This window comes from Rhinopithecus bieti, unplaced genomic scaffold, assembly GCF_001698545.2.
Source record: "Rhinopithecus bieti isolate Rb0 unplaced genomic scaffold, ASM169854v2 scaffold_1853, whole genome shotgun sequence".
NCBI classification, from domain to species: Eukaryota; Metazoa; Chordata; class Mammalia; order Primates; family Cercopithecidae; genus Rhinopithecus; species Rhinopithecus bieti.
In genome coordinates, this window is record NW_016804151.1 from 3,379,154 (window position 1) to 3,403,276 (window position 24,123).

The window sequence follows — 24,123 nt, forward strand, 5'->3', positions numbered from 1 at the left end:
TCTTTCTTTCTTTCTCTTTCCTTCTTTCTTTCTTTTTTTTCTTTCTTTCCGTCTGTCTTTCTTCCTTCTTCTTTTTTTAAATAAAGTAAGTACATTTAATGGAAATACATTTAATGGAAATACATTTAATAGAAGGTAAGCGTAGATTTGGAAACTTAAAATTTTTGCTAACTTTTTACCACACCTGGGTTAGTAATATCTGAACTGCCATTACAGCCTTCTAACTAGCATTCCACATCCTTTCTCATGTCTTCCATTTATACCCAACTCCATTTATTCTCCACAGCATTCAAAATAGTGTTTTTAAAATAAAAATATTTTATTTATTTATTTATTTTTATTATACTTTAAGTTCTGGGGTACATGTGGAGAACGTGCAGGTTTGTTACATAGGTATATATGTGCCATGGTGGTTTGCTGCACCCATCAACCCGTCCTATGTATTAGGTATTTCTCCTAATGCTATCCTTCCCCTAGTACCCCACCCCACAACAGGCCCCAGTGTGTGATATTCCCCACCCTGTGTCCATGTGTTTCATTGTTCAATTCCCACTTACGAGTGAGAGCATGCGGTGTTTGGTTTTCTATTCCTGTACTAGTTTGCTGAGAATGATGGATTTCCAGCTTCATCTATGTCCCTGCAAAGGACATGAACTCATCCTTTTTTATGGCTGCATAGTATTCCATGATGTATATATGCCACATTTTCTTTATCCAGTCTATCATTGATGGGCATTTGGGTTGCTTCCAAGTCTTTGCTATTGTGAACAGTGCTGCAATAAACATACATGTGCATGTGTCTTTATAGTAGAATGATTTATAATCCTTTGGGTAAGGGGTTGTTGGGTCAAATGGTATTTCTAGTTCTAGATCCTTGAGGAATCGCCACACTGTCTTCCACAATGGTTGAACTAATTTACACTCCCACCAACAGTGTAAAAGCATTCCTATTTCTCCACGTCCTCTCCAGCATCTGTTGTTTCCTGACATTTTAATGATCTCCATTCTAACTGGCGTGAGATGGTATCTCATTGTGGTTTTGATTTGCATTTCTCTAATGACCAGTGATGATGAGCTTTTTTTCATGTTTGTTGGCTGCATAAATGTCTTCTTTTGAGAGGCATCTTATGATTATAGTTGTCACTTTTTTTTATGAGATATAAAAAATAATGGTGAGTCTTAAAATTGATGATTTTCTTAAAATCGATGAAAAGAGTTGAAGATAAGGTATTTTGATGTTGAATATTACGGTTCCAAAATAATATGGTTACATTTTACATATAGGAACCTTTTAGTTTTAGGGGTAAGCATTATATATAGCAATGTTTTAAACTTTTATTTGGAAGTAATTTCAAACTTACAGAAGAGTTAAAACAATCAAACTAGTAGAGAGACCTGTATACTCTTTACCAAGATTGTTACCAATATCTCAGTGTTACCAATGTTACTAAAATCTCATATATTGGAGACATTTTACCTAATTTGCTTTGCATTCTCTTTCTTTCTTTTTTTTTTTTTTGAGACAAAGTCTCGCTCTGTCAGCCCTCCTGGAGTGCCGTGGCCCGATCTTGGCTCATTGCAACCTCCATCACCCGGATTCCAGCTATTCTCCTGCCTCAGCCTCCTGTGTAGCTGAGATTACAGGTGTGCTCTACTATACCTGGCTAATTTTGTATATTTTTAGTAGTGATGGGGTTTCACCATGTTGATCAGGCTGGTCTCGAACTCCTGACCTCAAATGATCTACCTGCCTCAGCCTCCGAAAGTGCTGGGATTACAGACATGAACCACTGCGCCCAGCTTGCATTCTCTTTCTCTTCTCCCTGCTACTCCCTATACACATACAATCGTTTTCCTGAACACTTTTAAGAGTGAGTTAAATGCATCATGGCCCTTTTCCCCTACATGCTTTAGTGTATATCTTACAAGAATAGGGATATCGCTTACGTCACCACAGTATACTTATCAACCTACGTGAATTTAGCATTCATACACTACTTTTAATCTATCTTCCATTTACCTTCCTATTTTGCCAGTTAACCTAATAATATCCTTTTCCCTCCTCCAGTTCAGGATTCATTCTAGGATTAGATATTGCATTTAGTTACCATATGTCTTTAGCTTTCTTTAACCTGGAACATTTCCACAGCCTTCCTCTGTCTCTTAAGACGTGGACGTTTTTGGAGAATATATCCATTTTTCCTCTTTTTAATATAACATTGCCCATTTTTTTGGCTTTGTTTAATATTTCCTTGTGATTAAATTCAGATTATATATTGCTGCATAAGTTATGCGTCCTTCACAGAGTATCACATCTGGAGGCGCTTGATAGCCATCTGTCCCTTGATGATGATGATAATTTTGATTACATAGTTAAGATGTCTGATTTCTTCCCTCTATGTTTACTTTTTTTCTCCCTTGCAACTGGTAAGCAGTCTGTGAAGAAACACATTAAGATCATGAAAATATGCTGGGTGCGGTGGCTCACGCCTGTGATTCCAGCAGTTTGGGAGGCCGAGGCGGGCAGATCAGGAGGTCAACAGATGGAGACCATCCTGGCTAACATGGTGAAACCCTGTCTCTACTAAAAATACAAAAATTAGCTGGGCATGGTGGCAGGCGCCAGTAGTCCCAGCTACTCAGGAGGCCGAGACAGGAGAATCTCTTGAACCCAGGAAGTGGTGGTCGCAGTGAGCCAATTGCACTCCTGCCTGGTGGCAGAGTGAGACTTCATCTCAACAAAACAAAACAAAAAAAAAACAACCACGAAAATATATCCTGCTCCTCATCAAAATTTCCTCCTTAATTTAACATTCTTTTATGATTCTTGTTGGATCTAGTCTGTACTATGATGATTGCAAAATGATTAATTTCTCAACTCTTGCCTTCTCTCTACATTTTGCATTCAGTCCTTGGCATTCGGATGTAAACCAGATCTTTCCCTTTTCTTCCATTTAACTACTTGTTATTGGTACAGATCCCTAAATTAACCCCCTTCCTCCCCCCAGTACTACATAATTGATTGAAGTACCTAATTATTTTGGTGTTCAGATTGCCCCAGAATCAACCAGTTGGAGCCCCTTCAAACCCTATCTTTATGACATGCCTCCATCATTTTTTAAAGCATCATCATCCTTTTTAGCCTAACAAAGCATCTTTCAATTTAACAAGTCTGTAGTAACACAGACAAAGAAGTACTAGGTATTGAGTTAATTAACTTTGAATAAGTGTTATTTTAAAATCTTGGACTTTTATGATTAAGTGGTATATTATGCCTAAACTGTGCCTAAATGTGAAGATAGGCAATCCTTCCTTTTCTCAGTAAGTTCCAAGTTTGAGCAACTTGAATATAGAAACCTAGACAAACATAGGTGAAATAGTTGAATGCCTAATTCTATGTATGTTCTTTGCTAACTGGGTAAAACATTTGCACACACATTTAAATATATTACACAAAACAATAACTTAGAAATGTTACTTTTTGCCCACTCTTATATTCATAAAACAATTTTATCAGACTCTCATAATCTTTAATATCAGTGTCTTCATCATCATTAAAGCTACTTTTTGAATAATTTTAAGGTATTTTTTCCAGAGCACATTATGTCAACTTCTGCCTGAGTTGAGAGAAATGCCTTTTGAATCAGTATATGCTACTATCATTAGATATTTTACCAAAAACATGAGTACACATTTGTACACATTAGGACAATTGTTTTTAAAATTATTTTGAATACATTAATACTATATTGGTTTTATTTCTTTTTTAATTGACACAGAAGAGTTGTATTATTGTATACATGTTTTGAGAGATGTGTACTTGTGGAATGGCTAAATTACATTGCTTTTATTTTAACATAACTATTTTGCTGATGCTGATATCTGACACTTGCAACCATGGACTCGTATATCCAACAGCAATTACTGAATCCATGTTAAATTGTGTTGCTTCCTTTTCCACTGATTTTGTTAGATAATCTCTGTAAACATCCAAATGTTAATTGACTAAAAATTTACTCAGGTGAATGACTCTTCCCTAAGCAATACTTTGTTCAGCATAACAGATCAAATTACCTGTGATACACAAGATTTTGTAAATTCTTGGATTTTTCTATGTTGGTAAAAAAAAGTTTGCATTTCATTGGGTTAAATGTGGTATTTAATATGTTTAAATCAGACTGTAAACAGTGGAATTTAAGATTGTCCAGCAGGTGGCAGCCTTACCAAGAAAATTCTTAACACCTCCGAATCTTTTCTGTTAGGCAGGGTCTCACTCTGTCACCCAGACTGGAGTGCAGTGGTGTGATCCTGGCTCACTACATCTTCCATTGCCTAGTTTCAAGCGATCCTTCCATGTTAGCCTCCTGAGGAGCTGAGACTACAGGCACATGCCATCGTTTATGGCTACTTAAAAAAATTTTTTGGAGAGATGGGGGTCTCCCTATGCTGCCCAGGCTGGTCTTGAACTCCTGAGTTCAAGTGATCTTGACTTGGTTCCCTAAAGTGCTGGGATTATCGGCGTGAGCCACTGTGCCTGACCGAAATCTTTAATAACTGCTGCTGACAAGTTAATTTGTACTATCAAAACACTGGTGTGAAAGAAAATCCTTCAAATTATATAATTTTTGCTTATCTTCTGAAGGAGAAAATAAAATGTATCATTAAAAATTTTTTTTAAATCATTTTTTAAATTATGTAAAATGTTCAACATTCAGTATTTTTGTTGTTGTTGTTGTTGTTTGTTTTTGGTGACAGGACCTTGCTGTGTTGCCCAGACTGGAGTGCAGTGCTGTAATCATAGCTCACTGCAGCCTTCAACTCCTGGGGTCAAGCTGTCTTCTTGCCTCAGCCTCCCAAGTAGCTGGGACTACAGGTGCCCACCACTACTCAGGGCTAATTTTAACTTGTCTTATTTATTTTTCATAGAGACGGGGTCTCGCTTAGTTGTCTGGGCTGGTCCCAAACTCCTGGCTTCAAGTAATCCTCCTGCCTCAGCCTCCCAAAGTGCTGGGATTACAAGTGTGAGCCACCATGCCTGGCCAATATTCTGTTTTTTTTTGAAAAATATATTATGAAAGAAGCCATTTCTGTGTACATCCAAGGGCTTAAGGGTTGTTTGTATCTAGATATTTTGCAAATTATACTGCAGTTGTCTGTCTTGACCCGTTTGATAACAAGTACTGTGTTGTTTATCCCAGAATCCCCAGCATCTAGTAGAGTGCTTGGAACACAGAGCTTTATACTTAGCTACTTACTCCTGCTTAGCACTTTCTCAGTGTCAGGCACTGTTCTAGGTGGTATTTATGAGGTTTAGGTACTATTATCTTCATTTTGCAGTTGAGGAAACTGAGATACAAAAGTTACGTAACTTGATGGAGGCTATAAAATTAATTTAATTAATTTTATTATTTTTATTTTATAAATAATAAATGTATAATGTTTATTTTATTATTTTTAGTACATCTGGTACTCAAAATCATGTTCTTACTTTATGCTTCTTTTTAAATACTTGTAAATGAATAAAAGTATATAAATTTTATAGATAGGCAGTGTGGCTAAAATGTTATAATATGGAATTAATAACTGAATATTGCACCAATAAAATCCTGTATTTTTTAGAGAATGTATGAAAACTGTTCTCAAGTCATGAAAACTTCCAATATTCTTTTCCTTTTCTTGATTACCTATGTTGGATATCACATATTAAGTTTTATTTAATAACTGGATATAAAAAAGCAATAATAATGGCCAACATTTAATGAACACTTACTGTTTGATGGCCATTGAACAACTTATCTAAACATGTGAGGAAGGTACTATTATAATTACTCTATTTTTTTTTTTTTTTTTTGAGATACAGTCTTGCTCTGTCACCCAGGCTGGAGTACAGTGGTGTGATCTTGGCTCACTGCAACCTCTGCCTCTTGGGTTCAAGCAATTCTTCTGTCTCAGCCTCCCAAGTAGCTGGGACTACAGTCATGCACCAACACACCCGGCTAATTTTTGTATTTTTAGTAGAGACAGGGTTTCACCATATTGGTCAGGCTGGTCTTGAACTCCTGACCTCGTGATCTGCCCACCTCAGCCTCCCAAAGTGCTGGGATTACAGGGGTGAGCCACCGTGCCTGGCCTATTACTCTGTTTTTACAGATGACGAAACAGAGGTTTAATCAGGTTAAGTAACTTTGGTTACGTGGCCAGAAACTGGTAGAGCCAGGATTTAAACCAGGATCATCTGTTTTCTGAGTGTGTACTCTTAAAGGCTAAACCCAATTAAATCTTGATTATATACTAGGTTTAAAATTAAGCCAATTTGAAGATAAATGAATTGGTATTGTTTGGTATCTTTTCAGCAGAATTTAAAAGTGTGAACTTAGATGTTAGGGCATTCAAGTGATTGCTCAGGAATTTCAAACCCTCAGTGCCTTTGTAGAAGAGAAAGCCAACATTAACAACTAAGAGGAGAAAGCAAGATCATTGTATATGAAATGTGTGAGGAGTGGTAGTCTGAAGCTTACTTATGGAGGGCCTCCAACTGAGATGTTAAAGTTTGTGCACATGAGGTCAGGGTCTTCCGGTGTTCCCAAAACAGAAACGGTGATCATTTCTCTCACTGACTAGCTGCCATTATTATGGGTTTTGGTATCACCACATACATAAATATTACAAGAGATTTCTTGCATACTATTACATTGATATGTATTTTTAAAGCCTTGATAGTGTTTAAAATACATTATTACTAGCACTGTTACCTAAATGCAGTATTACTAGCACTATTACTTAGCACCCACTTGGATGCTTTGAATAGTTTGCTATACTCAATATTCCAAAGGTCAGAAAAGAGAAAGGGAAAATTTTTCAGTCTTTGCCGTGTTAGTGCTCTGTCTAGTTGATTTTTTTGCCAAGTAATACTTCTTATTTCATGATAAAATGATTCAAGACAAATAATACCATACACATTTAGAAAATGAGCCTCTTTATTATTCTTTAACATGAAGAGGTTCCAATAATGGTAATTTCAGGCCTTGGGGAAGAGTAATCGGGAGGCAATTTTTGGCACCAGGGTTTTATGTCTGTCCTATCACTGTGTTCTCAGGGGTCTGCCCTCATATTAATACTTGTGCTAACCAGAATGAAGTAGTGATACAGCAAGCAGAATATAATGATTAGAGTTGTTATAAGCACACAACTCAATTTGCAGTGAGTAACATGGGCCAATACTTTTGGAAAAGAAGGATTTCCATGAGCCACTTCTATCTCACATTGATTTGGGGGGATACAATCATTATATATACATTAGAAAAAAAACACATCATTTCTAAAAGGCAGTGATCATATCAGATCATGTAGTTTGATCATTTGGAGAGTTCAGTGATGTGCCTCTTTCTGTAGCAATTTTGTTTCAGTTTTCAGTTTGTGCTTGCTGGCTTGCAGCACAAACTTTATAATGAGAAACTGAAGTGATAAGAACCATACCCTGTAGCATGGGTGATTGATAGTACCTTTCCGTGTGTTATTTTCTTGAGGAAAAGATTTCTTAGACAAGGAGTACTGAAAAACTCACCCAGGGACTCTTTTCTTCTTGCGAAACAGTTTTTTAGTGTGATTTGCCATCACGAAATTTGATGGACAGTAGAATTTGAATTGTTTCTTATTTTTTGACTGCTGTAACTTCATGTTAGACCATTCTGAGGGTCTTTTGCTGAATTTACTTGGTACTTATTTTTACTTTCGCCTTAGCAAGTTGTTACCGTTTTATTTAGGAAAAAACTCAAGTTACTGCCTTGAAATTGCCTAGATGTTAGTCTGATTTGGATGTTTTATTCTCTTATGTAAATTAGTATGTTTATAAACTTTTACAGCAAAATAAAGAATTTTGGATGTTCTAATAATTTCTCTTAGAGGATGTCATTCTTCCCCTTCCTGAAAATGGGAATAGATGAGTGGGATGACCCATCCTCTGCATAATGTTTGAAAAGCTGCCCTGTGAGCTTATTCACTTGTCCTGCTTATGTTTTCTTGTAAGGCAGTAGAAAGATAACTGTCTTTTTCCTTAGGAAAGCAGGCATTACTTACTTATACAAAAGTACTTTCATTGTTCTCTGTTAATGATTTCATGTGACAATTGATAGAAAGCTATTGGCATTTTCAGGTGAATAATTTGGGGAGTGAATAATTGGAAGCTTCTATCTGACTCTCAGCCTTTGAAGTGAAACTTGTAATCAGTACAGAATTTTCAGCATCTTTTCATTGCTGGCTTCTGTTGGCACCCAGTCAGGAGAGGTGGCATTATGGTTTAAGTATTAAATGTGGATGTAATACTATTACCTTTTCAGCATTGTATTTTAAGAAATACTTTAAAAATATGAGGAATGAAAACATATATTGTTGTCTGTAATGTGTTCTCATAAGTTGATTGATTCTAGATGTTTTGGAGCTCATTAAAAAAATTCCAGTTTGAAGTAATTGTAGATGCACAGGAAATTGCAATAATAGTATAGAGATGCTCCATGTATGCTTCCCCATTTCCCCCTGTAGTAACATCTTACATAACCATAGTACAGTATCACCACTAGGAAATTGGCATTGGTACAATTTGCAGACTTCTATTGCAGCTCTTTTTGAATCCTTTTATAAATCACAGTATACTCTATAATATAAAAATTTAATTTGTTGGTTTAAGAAATTTGGATATGTAGCCTGGCTGCTAAGTAATTGGAAGAGATTGGGTGTTTTAACCCAATCCTGTCCAGTTATCAGGTTATTACCCCTTGGCTCCAAATCTGTCTTCTTACCTGATCTGCATTAATGGAGCTTTAAACATTTCTTCTTTGCAGCAAGCACAATATTAAATTATGCCAGTAGAGGGTGTTGCAGGGACACTGCAGGAAGATGGGGTTTCTTTTGTTTCTGATGTGTTACATTTATTGTTTTCTTGCTCTTGCTACAAGATCCAGTGCTTTTGCTGATCTTTGGTTCAACCTAGCTGTGCACCCAGTGCATGCAGTCCCTCCGTGAGCTCATAGCTTTGGTTCTGTCTCAGTGAGGCCCTCCTACAGCCCTCCTGACATAGACATTGTGTGCCCCAGGCCTCGTACCACACTGCCAGTGAGCTGGCTCTGGAAGCCCTGATTTCCTTTGCCTACCTACCTGCCAGCCTTTGCTGGCTGCAGCCCAGAGGGTTGTTTCCTGCTTGCCTGTGGTCCAACTTTGCCTAGGCGGTCCAGCAAACTTCTTTGCTATTCATTGGGCTGTAATCCTACCTTCTCCAGTGAGGTCTGAATACCAGCTTTGGCGAAAGGACCCAACTTCCAAGTTAGTTCTTCTTTATGGTACTCTCCCTTAGCTTTAGGGTTATAATTCTCTTTATAGTTACTCTATTATGACAATTAACAATTCTTTATAGTAATTTTCCCCTGTTTAGATTACTGTGTTTTCTGTCCTAATAGAATTCTGACTTACAGTATCTAATTGAATTAATATCTAGTGATATTAAGCCATCCATAAAGTTTCTGATATTTTCCAGGAAAACAAAACAAAAGTGGTTTAGATAATCTTTTTACTGTCACAATAACGGCAAGGAAAAAACAACGATTTTTTTCTACAATGTTTATTTCCATTCCACGCAGAGCCTTTTTCATACTAAAGCAAGGAACCCTGCAAAGTAGATTATCTTTTATTTACTTTTTTTTTTTTTTTACAGGGAATAGGGAGCTAAAGCATGTTTTTTTTGCCTTGCTATGAAATCTAGCTTATAATTGGCAACACAAGTATTTGAATCAAGACCATCTTGTTGTTCTTCCTAAAGCCTTTTCATTTGACTCTTCTGTATGATTTTTTCTTTCTTTTTTGGGGACTGGGGGATGTTTACAGGGGTCAGTGTTAAGTACCTATAAATAGGATATGATTATTTTATTTTATTTCTTTAGTAAATATTGTTTAGTTACTAATATTTTATCCGTATTTGTAATAGTAGCATAGTTGTTTTATTCCCCTTTAAAGATCTGTGGATCATTTGAAGGGAAGAGGGACTTAAAAATGTTATTTTTTTTTAGTAGGACTTTAGGCAATTAATTAAAAGTGAAATATGTCTTATAGGTGAAATTTTGTGTTTGTACTTTAAATGTTTGATTTTTTTAATTTTCAGTATATTTTAATAAGTTTACTCATTCTTTTATTTCCCTGTTATTTTAAAATTTTATTTCCTTTTAAAATTTTATATATTTAGGTGAAGTATTTCATTATTCCACTGTACTACAGGAAACTTAATTCTTTTATAATATGAAATGTCTGCGCTTTTAAGGCTAATTTTCTACTTGCATACTATATTTTATTCCATTTTGCCATCTCAAAGGCATTGTTTGAGCAGTCTTTCTTCTACTATACTTGCTTGTTAGATTAGCCCATCCAGTCTCATGACTTTAAATATATCTATAAGTGGATGATTCCAAATGTTTATCTCTGACCTGATGTCTCCAAACTTATATATTCAACAACTTCAGATCTTCATCTGGTATCTCAAAGTTAATATGTTCAAAAATCAAGCTAAAAAATCAAGTTTGACACCATCCCAAACTTGTTCCTCCTGTAATTTCTCACAGTCTTACTAATTTTAACTTGATCTTTCCAATTACTGTGGATGAAAACTTGGCATTTTCAACTCATTTTCTCTCACTCTACATCTAATTCTTCATTAAATCATATTAGTTCTACTTCCAACTATGTGAAGAAAGATAAAACTATAGAGGAAAGGGATTAAATAAAAAATACAAATAGAATTGGGAAAAAATGTAGACTGTAGATAAAAGAAAAAAAATTAGAAGAAAAACAAAAGAAATGACAATCGAGAGAAAAAGAAACAGGAACTCCAAGTCGAATCACTAGGATTCTTATTTTATCAAAAGTTAATGTAGGTGCTTTTGCTGTAAATTTTCTCATTAAATTGAATTAATCATTTTTTGCCCATGTTTGGTTCAACCCTATCTACATGTGTTTTATGAGTGATAATCAGGAATCAGTAGCCTGCAAAATCAGCCTTTGTGAAGGAGAAAAATGGACTTTTGTTAATTAGCTGTAGCTATACAGGGGAAGATATTTCTTTTCTTTATGCTTTTAGATGTTTTTGAATTGTGTTTACAAATATATTCAATTGAAAAAATACTTGTAAATTAGCACCCGTTTATTTTGATGCATATACCTAATATCTGCAAAAGTCCAAATAATGTATCACTATCTGAATGTCCTGCATTGGTCTTACTGAATGGAGAAGCAAAATAATGGATTTTAAATGTTTTAAGCCGGGATTAAACCATGTCAGACTTTGAAATTCATTGGTTTTCTTGTTATAATCATTTTTAATATATCTTAAAATCTGACTGTAGCTAAGTTCTCATTTTGTGTTTGAAGGAAAAGTACTCATATTTGGTGGGAGGATGGCTTGAATCAGGAGGTGGAGGTTGCAGTGAGCTGAGCTTGTGCCACTGCACTCCAGCCTGGGTGGCAGAGCCGGAGCCTATTTCAAAAAAAAAAAAAAGGAAAAAAAAGTGAAGAAAGAAAACACTCATATTTGAGTTATTCTGCATTTTAAATTTTGACCCTTTATTAATGTGAGAATTAATGGGGAGATTATTGCTAAGGAGGGTTTTTTTGTTTTTGAAATGTATTCAATGAAAAGTTTTAAAAACATTGACCTAAAAATACTCTTCTTTCTGTATGTTATTTTCTGTGTACTGGTATTTTTTTTGAAATTTATTGGTTGACAATTTTAAAAAATTGACCTAAAATATTTTTCTTTTATAACCTGTGTGTATGTTAAATTCTCTATACTGGTAACAGCTCTATGGCAGTCCTAAGATCTATTTTAGGTTATTTTTTTTTCCTGGTGGTTTTTCCTAGTGTTCTAGAAAATCTAAGATAGTTAGTTAGTTAGTTAGATACATAGATACATAGATAGATAAAACTATTTCCTACCTGATGAATGAAAAGAGTAACCAATTTTTAAATCTCTCTTGCTGATAAGTATAAATCCTACTGGAGAGACTTCTTCCTATTACTGATATCACTGAAGTTACTAGAGTGAAATTTTTAGGATAAATAGCTATGGAGTACCCTCATCTGGGTTTGAATCTTGGTTTTACAGTGATCTTGGTCAAGTTATTTAACTTCTCTGTGCTTCAGTTTCCAATTTGTAAATTGCGAATGAAACTTACCTCTTAAGATTGTGGGGAGAAGATCAGCTAGTAAGTGTTCACAATAATGCTTAATAAATGCATGCTATTATTACTATTAGTGGTCCTATTACAACAACCACAGTTAAAATTTTAAGACTATTGGTCTTTTGTGAGTGATAATCAGGAGTAAGTAACCTGCAAAATCAGAGTAGACTGCCACCGTCAGAAGGCAAAATCTTGGCTAGAGTTCTTTAGAACCTGTGTGTATGTACAGGCAGTCCTTGCTTTGTAGTTATGGTATACATTATTTTCTCTTACCATGGTTCAGTTATAACACTAGTGTCCCAACCACATGGTTCAAATTTCTGTTACCATAGTATATTAACAGAGTAATTGCATATCTGTTGAGTCAACAAGTCACGATATACATACATGATTAGTGACCAATCATGTCACTTCTTCCAAAGTCTGTTGGTGATTGGTCACTGTGTATCTGTTATTCACTTTACTTACAGATAGCAAAGTATGTGATTGTGTTGCCTCTTTGTCTCTGGTAATAAATCCATTTGACATTTTACAAAAATGGATAATCCAAAGAGGAAATTGGCCAACAAAGATAGTGCTACAAAGAAATGAAAAGTCATAATGCTGAAAGTGAAATTGCATGTAATTTTAGAAGATGCACAGTCTTAGAAGATTTGAAAATGACAACAGCAAAATGAAGACAGGTTGACACCTAGACCTGTTTAAAGCTGTGATATGAACCATATTGAAAAAGTATGATGAATTTAAAAAAATGATAAAATCACTCCAACATCCTTTAGTTTAAGTTTCACAAGGAACAGAAAGTTGCTTATGGTTTAACTGGAGCGTATATGTCTGCTTTGGATTGAAGACTGTAATAAACAAAATTCCAATCATTTTGCTAGCATGTCAGTCAAAATATTGAAGTTAGATTCCACATCAAAAGGAAATAGTAATTATAAAGAGACTGGAAATTATGCAATTTCTTTATCTCAATTTTGGGAGAAATATGACATAAAGCATGCAGTTGAAGGCATCATTTCAGGGAGCAACAATGAATATTATGTCTGTAGTATAGCAAAACTTTTACTTCGCTATAGAAGTACATTTGCAGGATCTGAATAGGACATGTATGGAGATGTAGAAGAAATAGTTGTCTGTGGGAGTGTTGACACTGTTGCTATTCAGTGGACTCTAGATATGCAGCCAGAGGAGCTTTGTGAAGATGAACTTATCAACGTAAATAAGGAACGTGGTTGTGATTTCCAGGGGAAATGACTCTGGTGAATTTTTCACATTAAAGGAACTCTTGGAGTTATTTCACAACATTGAACATGCAAAGGATAAAGTTTGGAAGCTAATCCAAACTTAGAAAGGAATATGACAACTTGCCAAGATAGAAAAGATACTTCGTATTGTAAATTGTATGAGAAGGCAGCAAGCACTCTTCAATATATTCTTGATAAGTTTTTTTTTCAAATAATTAAAATACTTTAATTTTGTGCTTCAAACAACGAAGTGCTAAATAGATAATAGTTTTACTTTTAACAATTGTCCTGTACATTTATAAGTGAAAATAAGAGAGTTTTGAAGTTTGGACAAAATTTTAAAGGTTACTGGAGAATCATAATTTTTCCCTTTGAAAATATGATCATTTTATATACAGTTTTAGCTTATATGTTTATTTTTATGGTTCCACACCACCGTACATAGTGACAAATGCATGTGTATCTTTCTCTACTTCAGTCTTTTTAGTAAGGGAAACAACAGTCTCATTGACACAATAGAAGATTTACCCAATTATCTTTCTGCTTTAGCCCCTTTGGGGAGACTGACTGAGATTCCAACTTTTATGAAATTATTTAGTTTTAGTGTTTTGCATAAAGTTTTGAAAAACTATGATTGCATTATAGATTTTCTTACTTGCAGTTCTATTTTCCCCTTAATTTTCTTTTTTTTTTTTGGACAGTAACTGTTTATTGCTTGCTTACTTCGCAACAATGCGTCCTAGAATAGTGTTTCTCAGTTCTTGTGAGATACAATTTTTGCTCCTTGATTTATACAGGTGTATTTATACTAGTTGGGTAATGATCTAAGTTTTAATATATATATTTTTAATTATACTTTAAGTTCTGGGGTACATGTGCACAACATGCAGGCACTGTCACTTTTTCATTTTTAATAATAAAAGTTTGGTACAGCAAGAGACAGTGTTCTTGTCCTCTCTCTCTCCTTCCCTACCTTCCATTTTTATCTTCATGGAGATATATATAATTCCTAATGATTTGATAAACTAAAGGTAAAAGTTTTAAAAAATTAGTTTCATATTGCAGGACATTAATACATCTGTTTTCTCACTTTTCCTGCAATTAAGTCTAAAGTGTATTAGTGATATGGAGTGTTTGGTATTTGTTCTGGTGGTTAACTTGGTGTTAAAAGCTGCTTAAAGTTCTATTTTGAGTAAACACTAAGTACTACTATGAAAGGCAGAGCTTTCTCTTCTTGATGATAATGGTAATTATAATAATGATTTATAATTATCAACTACTTTATAGCTTACAGTGCACTTTTACCATGAGTTTTTTCATGTCAAGTTTACATTGACGTAATGAACATGAAAGCAAGTATTTGTACTTCAGAAATGTGGAAAGTGAGACTTTGAGGTTTGTGATTTGCCCACGGTCACTCAAGGAGTTTACAGTCTTTTACTGATAGCCCTTGGCAGGCTGTAATGTAAAAGACCATATAGTTTTGTAGTGATAGACATGGGCATGAATCACAGTCCTGTAACTTAGTAGCTATGTAGCTTTGGGCAAAGCCATTCTTTTTGAAAATCAGTTTATCATTTGTTATATGAAGGTTGCTTTGAAATTTAAATGCAACAGTATAGTAGAGCCTGGCTTAAAGTTAAGACATTCAATAAATAATATCCACTATTACGATAATAATTGATATAATAGCATCATCATCAGCTCATTCTCAGGAGGTTGATTTCAATTTTTGAGTGAAATCAGCTACCTATTCAGTATATTATAAATTATGTTGGATGTCTCTTCTATACTTTGTTAATATTGTGTACTTACAGGTATTTTAGAACTAACAATATCAGATTCTAATTGCCTGTTTACTTACTTTCCCCCCACTATACTGTAAACTCCTCTAGAAAATAGGTGGGATAGCAGTTTGCTTTTTACCTTATGAGTTAATAAGAGACCGTTGAATGCTTTGAACTCCCCAGTGAAACACTTAATACTCCCATTAGGTGTTAGTGTTACTAATAATATCTATCTAATTTCTGACACATTATTCCTAATAGATCTTGCTGGCCTCCATAGGAATCCTGATGTGCTTTAATGAAGTGTAATTTTGAAAATGACTAATACAGCTTGACAGAAAATAATTATGTAATTTAGGTGCTTAAAGTTCATGTATTATACCTTTCCTGTTTGCTAGAAGAGGGAGCTGAGTCCCAGGGGGTTAGGTGCTTTCTCTAAGGTCATGCTGGTTGGTGGCAGGCCTTTTTTTTTTTTTTTTTTAATACAAGCCAGGAAAAGATTAGTGCATTAAGATTATCAAAATAAGGTGATGAGTATTGCTACTTAAGAAAAATCCAAACCTCTAAGGCTCCTTTTGCAGTACAGGGTAATATAGAAATATTATGCTAAGAAAATGTGAGATTTCATCTGTTTTATCATTCACCTGGAAGTGCTTGAGAAAAAAATGGCATTAAACTTTAACTTTTATTATAGCCATTAGAGATTACAAAAGGTAGGAGGGTGGGAGAGGGGGGTGAAGTTTGAAAGATTACCTCTTGGTTACAATGTTCAGTCTTTGGGTGATGGGTACTCTAAAAGCCCAGACAGACTTTAACACTACATAATGTATACATGTAAGAAATCTGCACTTGTAATCTGTATGCCTATAAAATAAAATTAAAAAAAAATATTTTCTGCCTTAAAAAACAAAAAATCCTTTAAATTTTCACAAAGAACAGAAAGAAAGAGAGTATACATTCCAAACTGTTAGCATTGTTTCCTAAGGAGGCTGAGAGAAGGGAGAACTTATTTTTTTTTTACATACTTTGGTAATTGTTAACTTATTATAATGGGTTTGTAATTTAAACCCTATAATATAGAGCATTGTTCTTAAAACAAAAAAAATTAGAGATGCAAGCTGAAGCAAAGTATGTAAGGATGTGTGAGATAAATCTGTTCTCATTGACCTGACTTTTTAGAGAGACCAAATTTTATTTCTAAAAAAGAATTAAATCTTTTATTCTTCCTTAGCAAGAATTTAGGGCAGTAGTATAAGAAATAGTACAGTGAATTGCATGATTAATTATCATTTTATTTGTGTAGACAGTGTTTATTACAAGAATTCATAGGAGAGAGATCTTGGCAGTATATAGTTGAAATTATGAGTACTGGAGTATAATTATTTCTCTTGTAGATTATATTTTTTGTTCACTGTATTTGAAAAGTTATCCTCAGAGCTTACCAACTTTAGCTTTGCTATGTACCTGATCATTTTTGGGGGCCAGAAGGAAGCCTTGAGCAAGTCATCCTCAAGCACTTATAGGAAGTATATATTTACTCCTTACTAAGCTTACATTTGGACAGGACCAATGATCTTGCTCACGTAAGCATTAGCCATGATACTAGGAGAGTAAACCTTTGAAAAACAACAAGGATCAGAATCACGGTTGAGTGGTTAGCTGCCACTATTTTGAAATTGAAAAAATCTTATGTTTAATGTAGCTATATTTTTTACCCTTTCTATAAATTATTACACAGCATATCTTGAAATTCTGGGAAGCTACAATAAAAACATTCTTGTGTGTGGGTATGCGTTGTTGGCAGAGGGACCCTGTGGACAGATTACATTGCTTCTCACGTTACGGGACCTATAATATAGCAATATGAATTTGAGTAAATTGCTTAACTTCTCTGGACTTCACTTTGCTTACATGTAAAGTGGAGTTAATAGTAGCCTAACAAACATAAAAATCTTCAATTTAGCTGAATTTTTGAGCTTATGCAAATCCTTTACAAATAAAGTGGTAGTGTTGATGGGATTCCTAAAGCTTCTCTGGCATCAAGAAGCACAGAACAATATTAAATAGTTAACAGTGTATTAATAATATGTTGGATATAATATCTTCACTAATAGCACATTTAGTAATAAAATTTGTATAACTTTTTTTTTAAAACAGAGGATATAATATTAACATGCTACTTACTTAACATGACTGTGGAGGGTCAGGGTAATAGTTTGCTTTCTTTTAAATCTGGTTTGATGCAAAGAGAGCATAGTGTCATCTTCTTATTTTAAAATCTCCTTTTGGTTTAACTGGGTTAATGGGTTTTGACCTATATGTTTGGAATAAGTCTAAGGCAAATAAAATCTCTTATCTCCCTAGAAACTAATTTGTATCTCTGTACCATATTTTCTTTCAATGAACGATTTATGGCCACTTTTATGGCAGTTTCTTATCATTGGTAATCTTTTACATGCAAATAAAGATCTGGAAATTTGTATGACTTATTTGTGTGTGATTTTATTGTGTATCTTCATAAATACTTATTTCTAGTGTTTTTAGAAAAAAACTAAAGCTTATTATAAATACAGAGCTCAGATTGTATAGTTATTGTAAAAAGGCTTTTTGCTCACTGGGCTTCTATATATTCTTGATACCTTATTTCTCCTTTTTTTCCCCAATATTTTCAGATGTTTTGGAATGTTATTAAGCCCAGGTCGAAACGTGAAGAACAGTGACATGCATTTACTGGATATGGTAATGATAATCTTAAGCACCTTAACCAAGTATAGATGATAGTTATTTTATATTTTACAAGTATTTTCTGTTTACAAATTTTGTCATATTGTCAAAATTATTTCTTGCAGCTGTGTGATAGTAATAATTAAATTTGGTAACACAGTCTTAAAATTGTGAAAGAGGAATTCAGGACAGTTTCCACCAAAACAGTCATATGCAAGTTGAAAGCAAATAAAAGGATTGTGTTATGACAATGTCCATTTATTTTTTTGGCTTCTTAGAAAGATGTCTTTTCTTTGAACCTGTAGTAACAAGTACATGATTATAACAAGCATCTCCAGAGTGAATATGGTGCCTTTCATTTATTTTAATGCCCTGCTATTAATTTGAGTTTGTGATGGACACTTTTGTTTTCTTTAAAGTGTTTCCCCTTCTGAATTTCTTCTTGATTACCTGTCTTTAGCAAAGTACATTTATTCTAGGAGTAATATTTATTTAAGGAATGTCCTAAAAGGTTAATATATATTCAACAGTTGATATTTAGTGTAAAAGTAGCAAGCTATTTTAACTTTCAAATAAAAATACCTTCTAATATTGCAATTAGTGAAAACATTTAATTTGTGATTTAGAAATGTTATAGGAAAATAATCATCTTAGAGTAAGTGTGAAGTTTCTTAGTGAACTGAGATTCTTATATTTAGTGATAATAAGCACTATATGCTTTCTTCTTTTCAGCTGTGTTTTGCAAATATCAGTTAAACATTACTAATTAGGTCAACTTTTTTTGAGTAATTTCATGGTAATATCAATATTGATTTTATAGCAGTACAGGAATGGTTTATTCAGGCTTTTGGGTACCTGTTTGTCTGCTCAGTGTTGTGTGAAGTGCTAAGGTTATGCATATGAGTAAAATATAGCTCTTACCATCTGTGGGTTCATGGTCTTGTGGGAAACAAACCTTTTCAGTATCTGGTGGTACAACGAGCCATAGAAATATAGAGGAAGCACTGCCTGAATAGGTCAGGTAAGGACAACCAGTTAAATTGAGTATGAAAACGTAAATTAGATACTGATCTATGTCTCTTACATCTTTTTTTTTTTAAACCACATATCGGTAATGAAAGTGGTTTTACCTAAGGCAAGTCATTAGCATTTTGGAGCCCTGAAAATTCCATGAGGAAGTAGATTAGGAGGATTGAGGTATTAAAACCTTTTAAGATCCTAGGTCCTAATTAATCATGGTCTTTCAGAGTTTAAAGGACTAAGATGAATTACTGCGGAGATTTGTCCATAAAACCTAAATTCTGGTTACAGAATTACAGAACTGGTATAAACTTCTGAGGCCCCTTCACTATGTCTCTCTAACTTTCAGAACAGTCCTCCCCACCTTCGAGTCCACATCTAAATCAAAAGGGTTGTGAGCATTCATGCTCTCAGACAGAGAAGGGGCTTACTTGCAACAAATAGTTGGGCAAATGAGAGGCTTGTATTTGCAATGGTTAGCAGTTGTGATTTGTTATTACCCAGTGTTGTTAATCTTCATAGTGGACATTAAACCTCAGCTAGACTACTTCTAATGAAAAGAAACTCATTACCTTATGTTAAAGTCTAAGGGACAGTTCTGGTTATTACCAAGTTACTTTTTATAATCACCTGAAATCATAGTTCTTGTAACTTTGCCTAATTAGTCTTAATTCTGCCCTCTAGAACAGGATATTAATACTTTTACTCCTTCTATGACACTTGGCAAATATCATGTGATCCTCATGAAAGGAAAGTCCTACCTATAAATGAAGATATATTTTTCAGTGAACTAGCCAGATTACTTATATATAACAGTCACATGCAGAGTAAGACAACTTCTGTGAATGATGTACCATACTTTGAAGGTCGTCCTGTAAGATTATAATTATTTTTACTGTACCTTTTCTGTGTTTAGGTACACAAATAGTATTGTTATAATTGCTATAGTATTCGGTACAGTAACGTGCTGTACAAGTTTGTAGCCTCGGAGCAACAGGCTAGGTGTGTAGCCCCTATACCATCTAGGTTTTTATAAGTACAGTATATTCTGTTTGCACAAAGAAATCGCTTAATGACACATACCTCAGAATGTATCCCTATCATTATGCAACAGGTGACTGTGTGTGTGTGTGTGTGTGTGTGTGTGTGTGTGTGTGTGTATACACACACAGTTTTTTTGGGAGAGTACAAGTAGTAGAGACTCCATTTTCTTCCAATAATGAGAATATTTTTGGTCAAGATACTTGTAGGAATAAAGAAATTAGAATTTTATTTTTTATTTTTTATTTTTTTGAGATAGTCTTGCTCTGTCACCCAGGTTGGAGTGCAGTGGCACAGTCTTGGCTCACTGCAACCTCTGTCTCCTGGGTTCAAGTGATTCTCCTGCCTGATCCTCCCTAGTAGCTGGGATTACAGGTGCGTGCCACCACATCCAGCTAATTTTTATATTTTTAGTATAGACAGGGTTTCGCTATGTTGGCCAGGCTGATCTCGAACTCCTGACCTCAGGTGATCCGCCTGCCTCGGCCTCCCAAAGTGCTGGAATTACATGTGTGAGCCACTGCACCTAGCCAAAAATGAGAATTTTTTTGATTCATAGTCCTGGATTCCTGGGAAAAGCCTAACAGTAAGGTACCAAGAAAAGCAGAAAACTCAGTAGAACTAGGTTTCTTGGAACCAGAACATAATTTAAAATTTTAAATTAAAGTCCTAGAGATTCCTCAGAAAGTTTGTGAATCTTTACAATTAACCATATATTAACACTAGACCAGTAGCTGTACCCACAGTTAAAAATACATGTTATGTTGTAATCTAGCATACTCATAATGTGTGTTGTATGTCCAAAAAAGCAAAAGTAAAAGTTTCATGAAACAGTTTTACATGTACGATGATTTCTGCTATTTTCTCTTCCACTTGCTCCCTCTCCCACTTACTGCCTCCCAGTATCTGCTTTTGTTTTTTGTCTGTATAATTTATAATTTTTAAGGGTTTTTTTTTATGTTTGTTTTCTCCATTTCTCTTACCACTTAACAGTTTTCTAATACATTGTACTTTATATATTTTTTCCCTACTTCATAATTGTTATAACTTTGTCTTATATGTGGCCTATCATAGCCTGACTCCTCATGAAAACCTTTTAGCTTCCACTGGTGACTGCCCACTTTCTTTGGTATTTGTTGATTGAGAGATTTTGAGCACTCAAGCACAGCACAAGTTCTGATCTTGAAATGGATTGAATTCTTTTTGGGTTAGAAACCCGTTTCTGTTCCAAACGGAGCCTTAATTAGGGAGTAGAGATGGAGGATAGGGGCCTGTGTACATGCCTCTGTGTGTGTGTGTGTGTGTGTGTGTGTGTGTGTGTGTGTGTGTGTAGAGGTGGAGAAAGAGACTGTAAACATATGAGTGTGTTGGTGAGTGGGTTTCATTTACAAATGACCTTGAGTGTATTTCATCTCTGGAATGCATGGTCCCTGCACTCAAGCTACACAATCTGATTAGTGAAGTATTACTAATACACTAGAAAAATATACATAGTAATTACCACATGACTGACACAATTTTATAGGGGGTTCAGAGAAGCATCTGTGAATGGGTAATAATGAAAAAAGGAAAATTTTTCTCTTTGTTTTAGTCTGACCCTTTTAACAGTCTGTATTCATAATGTGAGGAAATTGCTACAAAAATTGAAGTATTGTAGATACTGTTCATTTGCATTTGGAAATACTTGTATGCTGTGTCTTGTTCTTTCATGGAACAATCTCTATCCCTCCTCTCTCCACACACATATCCACAAGCTATAAGTAGCCTTGCTTATAGGAGTTGCTGGCTTTTTTAGTGAGAGTCAAGAGCTGGCTTAGTAAAGTCTTAAAGAATGGAGGAGAAGAGGAAGGAGAGAAGGGAAGAAAGAGGGAGTAAGTGTAACAGTAGAGGGAGAGAGTTAATACACTTGGATGTTGCTTACAAACCAAAATTAGTCTCCTAATACTAATTTATGATTGTAAGAAAGTATACAAATATCTGACATACAGAAAATAGAAAAGTGTTAATTTTAAAGGTATTAATGGCTGTAAACAAAACTAATATTTTAAGAATTCATTAAAAATTAGAATATTAGAAGAAAAATAACTTTCCCTACTGTGATTAGCTACTAGTTCAGTTTAACTGTCTTCAGCTAATTCTATATTATTGCTTTAATAGAAACCATATATATCCTATGTGTATATGAGATTTGGACAGTTGGCATCAAGATCAAGTTAAATATAACTTTGTAACAATATTATGTTTTTGTGATTCAGCATGTAAATGTATGCCTCCTTTTACCCAAGGGTACAGGGTACATGTCTTTAAGTAGAAACCATGCTTGAAGAAAGCTGTAGAAGAATTTAATGTTTAAATAAATGCTTTTGTAGGATGAAAAGAATTTACAGTGGATATAAAGCTCCTGCTTGACTGTAAATCCAAATTTTAATACATTGTATTGCTTAAAGTAAGATACAATTTAAAGTAGTGATTTTTTTGATATCTTTTATCAGTAATTACTGTTTGAATTTTTATAGGAATCCATGGGAAAGAGCTATGATGGGAGAGCTTATGTCATCACTGGCATGTGGAACCCCAATGCACCAATATTTCTGGCACTTAATGAGGAAACCCCAAAAGGTGACTTTTCTTAAAAGATCCCTTTTGTTTGCTTTACGTTTTGTATTATGATCAATGTTGTTTTGTCATGTTTTTAAAAAAATGTGGAACTCACTTAAAGTGGACATATTCTTTCTATTGAGAATTTGAGGTTCATTTTTATTCTTTATGCTTCTATGGGGAAATCTCCACTATTTAAAAAAATCCTTCCCAAAAGATATGTGAATGATTATTATTGTTATTATTTTAAGAGACAGGATCTCACTCTGTTGCCCAGGGTAGAGTATAGCGGCATTATAGCTCACTGTAACCTCAAACTCTCATGCTCAAGCAATTCTCCCACCTCAGCCTCCTTAGTAGCTATTAAATAATACAGGTGTGTGCTGCCAAGCATGGCTAATTTTTAAATTTTTTTTTTGTCATGCTTTGTTGCCCAGGCTTGTCTGGAACCTTTGGCCTCAACTGATCTTCTTGCCTCCCAAAGCACTGGGATTATAGATGTGAGCCACTGCACCTGGCCTAAATTAATTTTATTAGATTATAGAGAAAGCATTTGGGCTTTGGTTTTCATATACCACTATAGAGTTGTTTCATTTGTGGAGATTAGTGATAGAGAAATATTAAAGAAAATGATGAAAAGGAAATATTTTGGAATTTTGAATATTTTAAAATTATTATTTTAACTATTTTTGCATTATAGTTTACTTATAGTTTTCCATTTATTAATTATTGGCTCCAGTCTTTTGGCCTTTGGGATGCTAGAATATATATGAAATATTTCAGTTGTAGCAAATAGTTTCTTCTTAGTTTTTTACATTTTCATATTATTTATCATGTCTAGTATTGAACAGAATGGAAAATGTTAGTCACATTTTCATTTTCCATTGTGTTTTTTCGTTCCTACTTCATCCAGATAGCTGTTAATTGCCTATGTTTTTTGCCCCTTCATCATCTACTTTTAAACTAAATTTAAAGTTTTACCTGGTAAGTTACATTCCTACCCTAAATGCTTTACTGTCATTAAACCGTTAATTCATATTTACAATATAATGGATCAGTTTGTTTTATCATTAATTTTGTATTATTTAGTTTATACCCACAGTAGACTTTTGCTTAATGACAGGAAGCATTCGTGAATACTGATATGAAAATATAATATGTTTATGAAGGGCATTAAAATGATAATTATTCTTTCATTTCCTTAAAGAGAGTATTCACCATTTATATAAATCACATGCATTTGATCACATATTAAGCTGTCTAAAACGAGGGCTAAAAAGAAAAAAAAGATTATATAAAATTTAACTTTTCATTTATTAGCAGTAAATAATTTTTAGATCCACAATTTGTTATTTCTGGAGATAGGCTTGCAAATACCTGTAACCTTCTTTCTTATACCTGTTCAGAAGGAAGCCACGAAAATGATAAAAATAAGCCAGTTGACAGTTTTGAAGAACAAAATAGAAGAATTTTGCATATCAAGTTATAAAA

At 34.2% G+C, this 24,123-nt stretch overlaps 1 protein-coding gene across 2 annotated transcripts in view; it reads left to right on the forward strand.

Annotated features, from left to right (window-relative positions):
• The window catches only part of RABGAP1L (RAB GTPase activating protein 1 like), an 808,808-nt gene that overhangs the window by 101,518 nt on the left and 683,167 nt on the right, over positions 1 to 24,123 (forward strand). For both annotated transcript variants that reach the window (XM_017866952.1, XM_017866951.1), the window contains exons 8-9: positions 17,922 to 17,988; positions 22,551 to 22,653. In XM_017866952.1, coding sequence (XP_017722441.1) covers positions 17,922 to 17,988; positions 22,551 to 22,653 — 170 coding nt within the window. The remainder of the gene's footprint in view (positions 1 to 17,921; positions 17,989 to 22,550; positions 22,654 to 24,123) is intronic.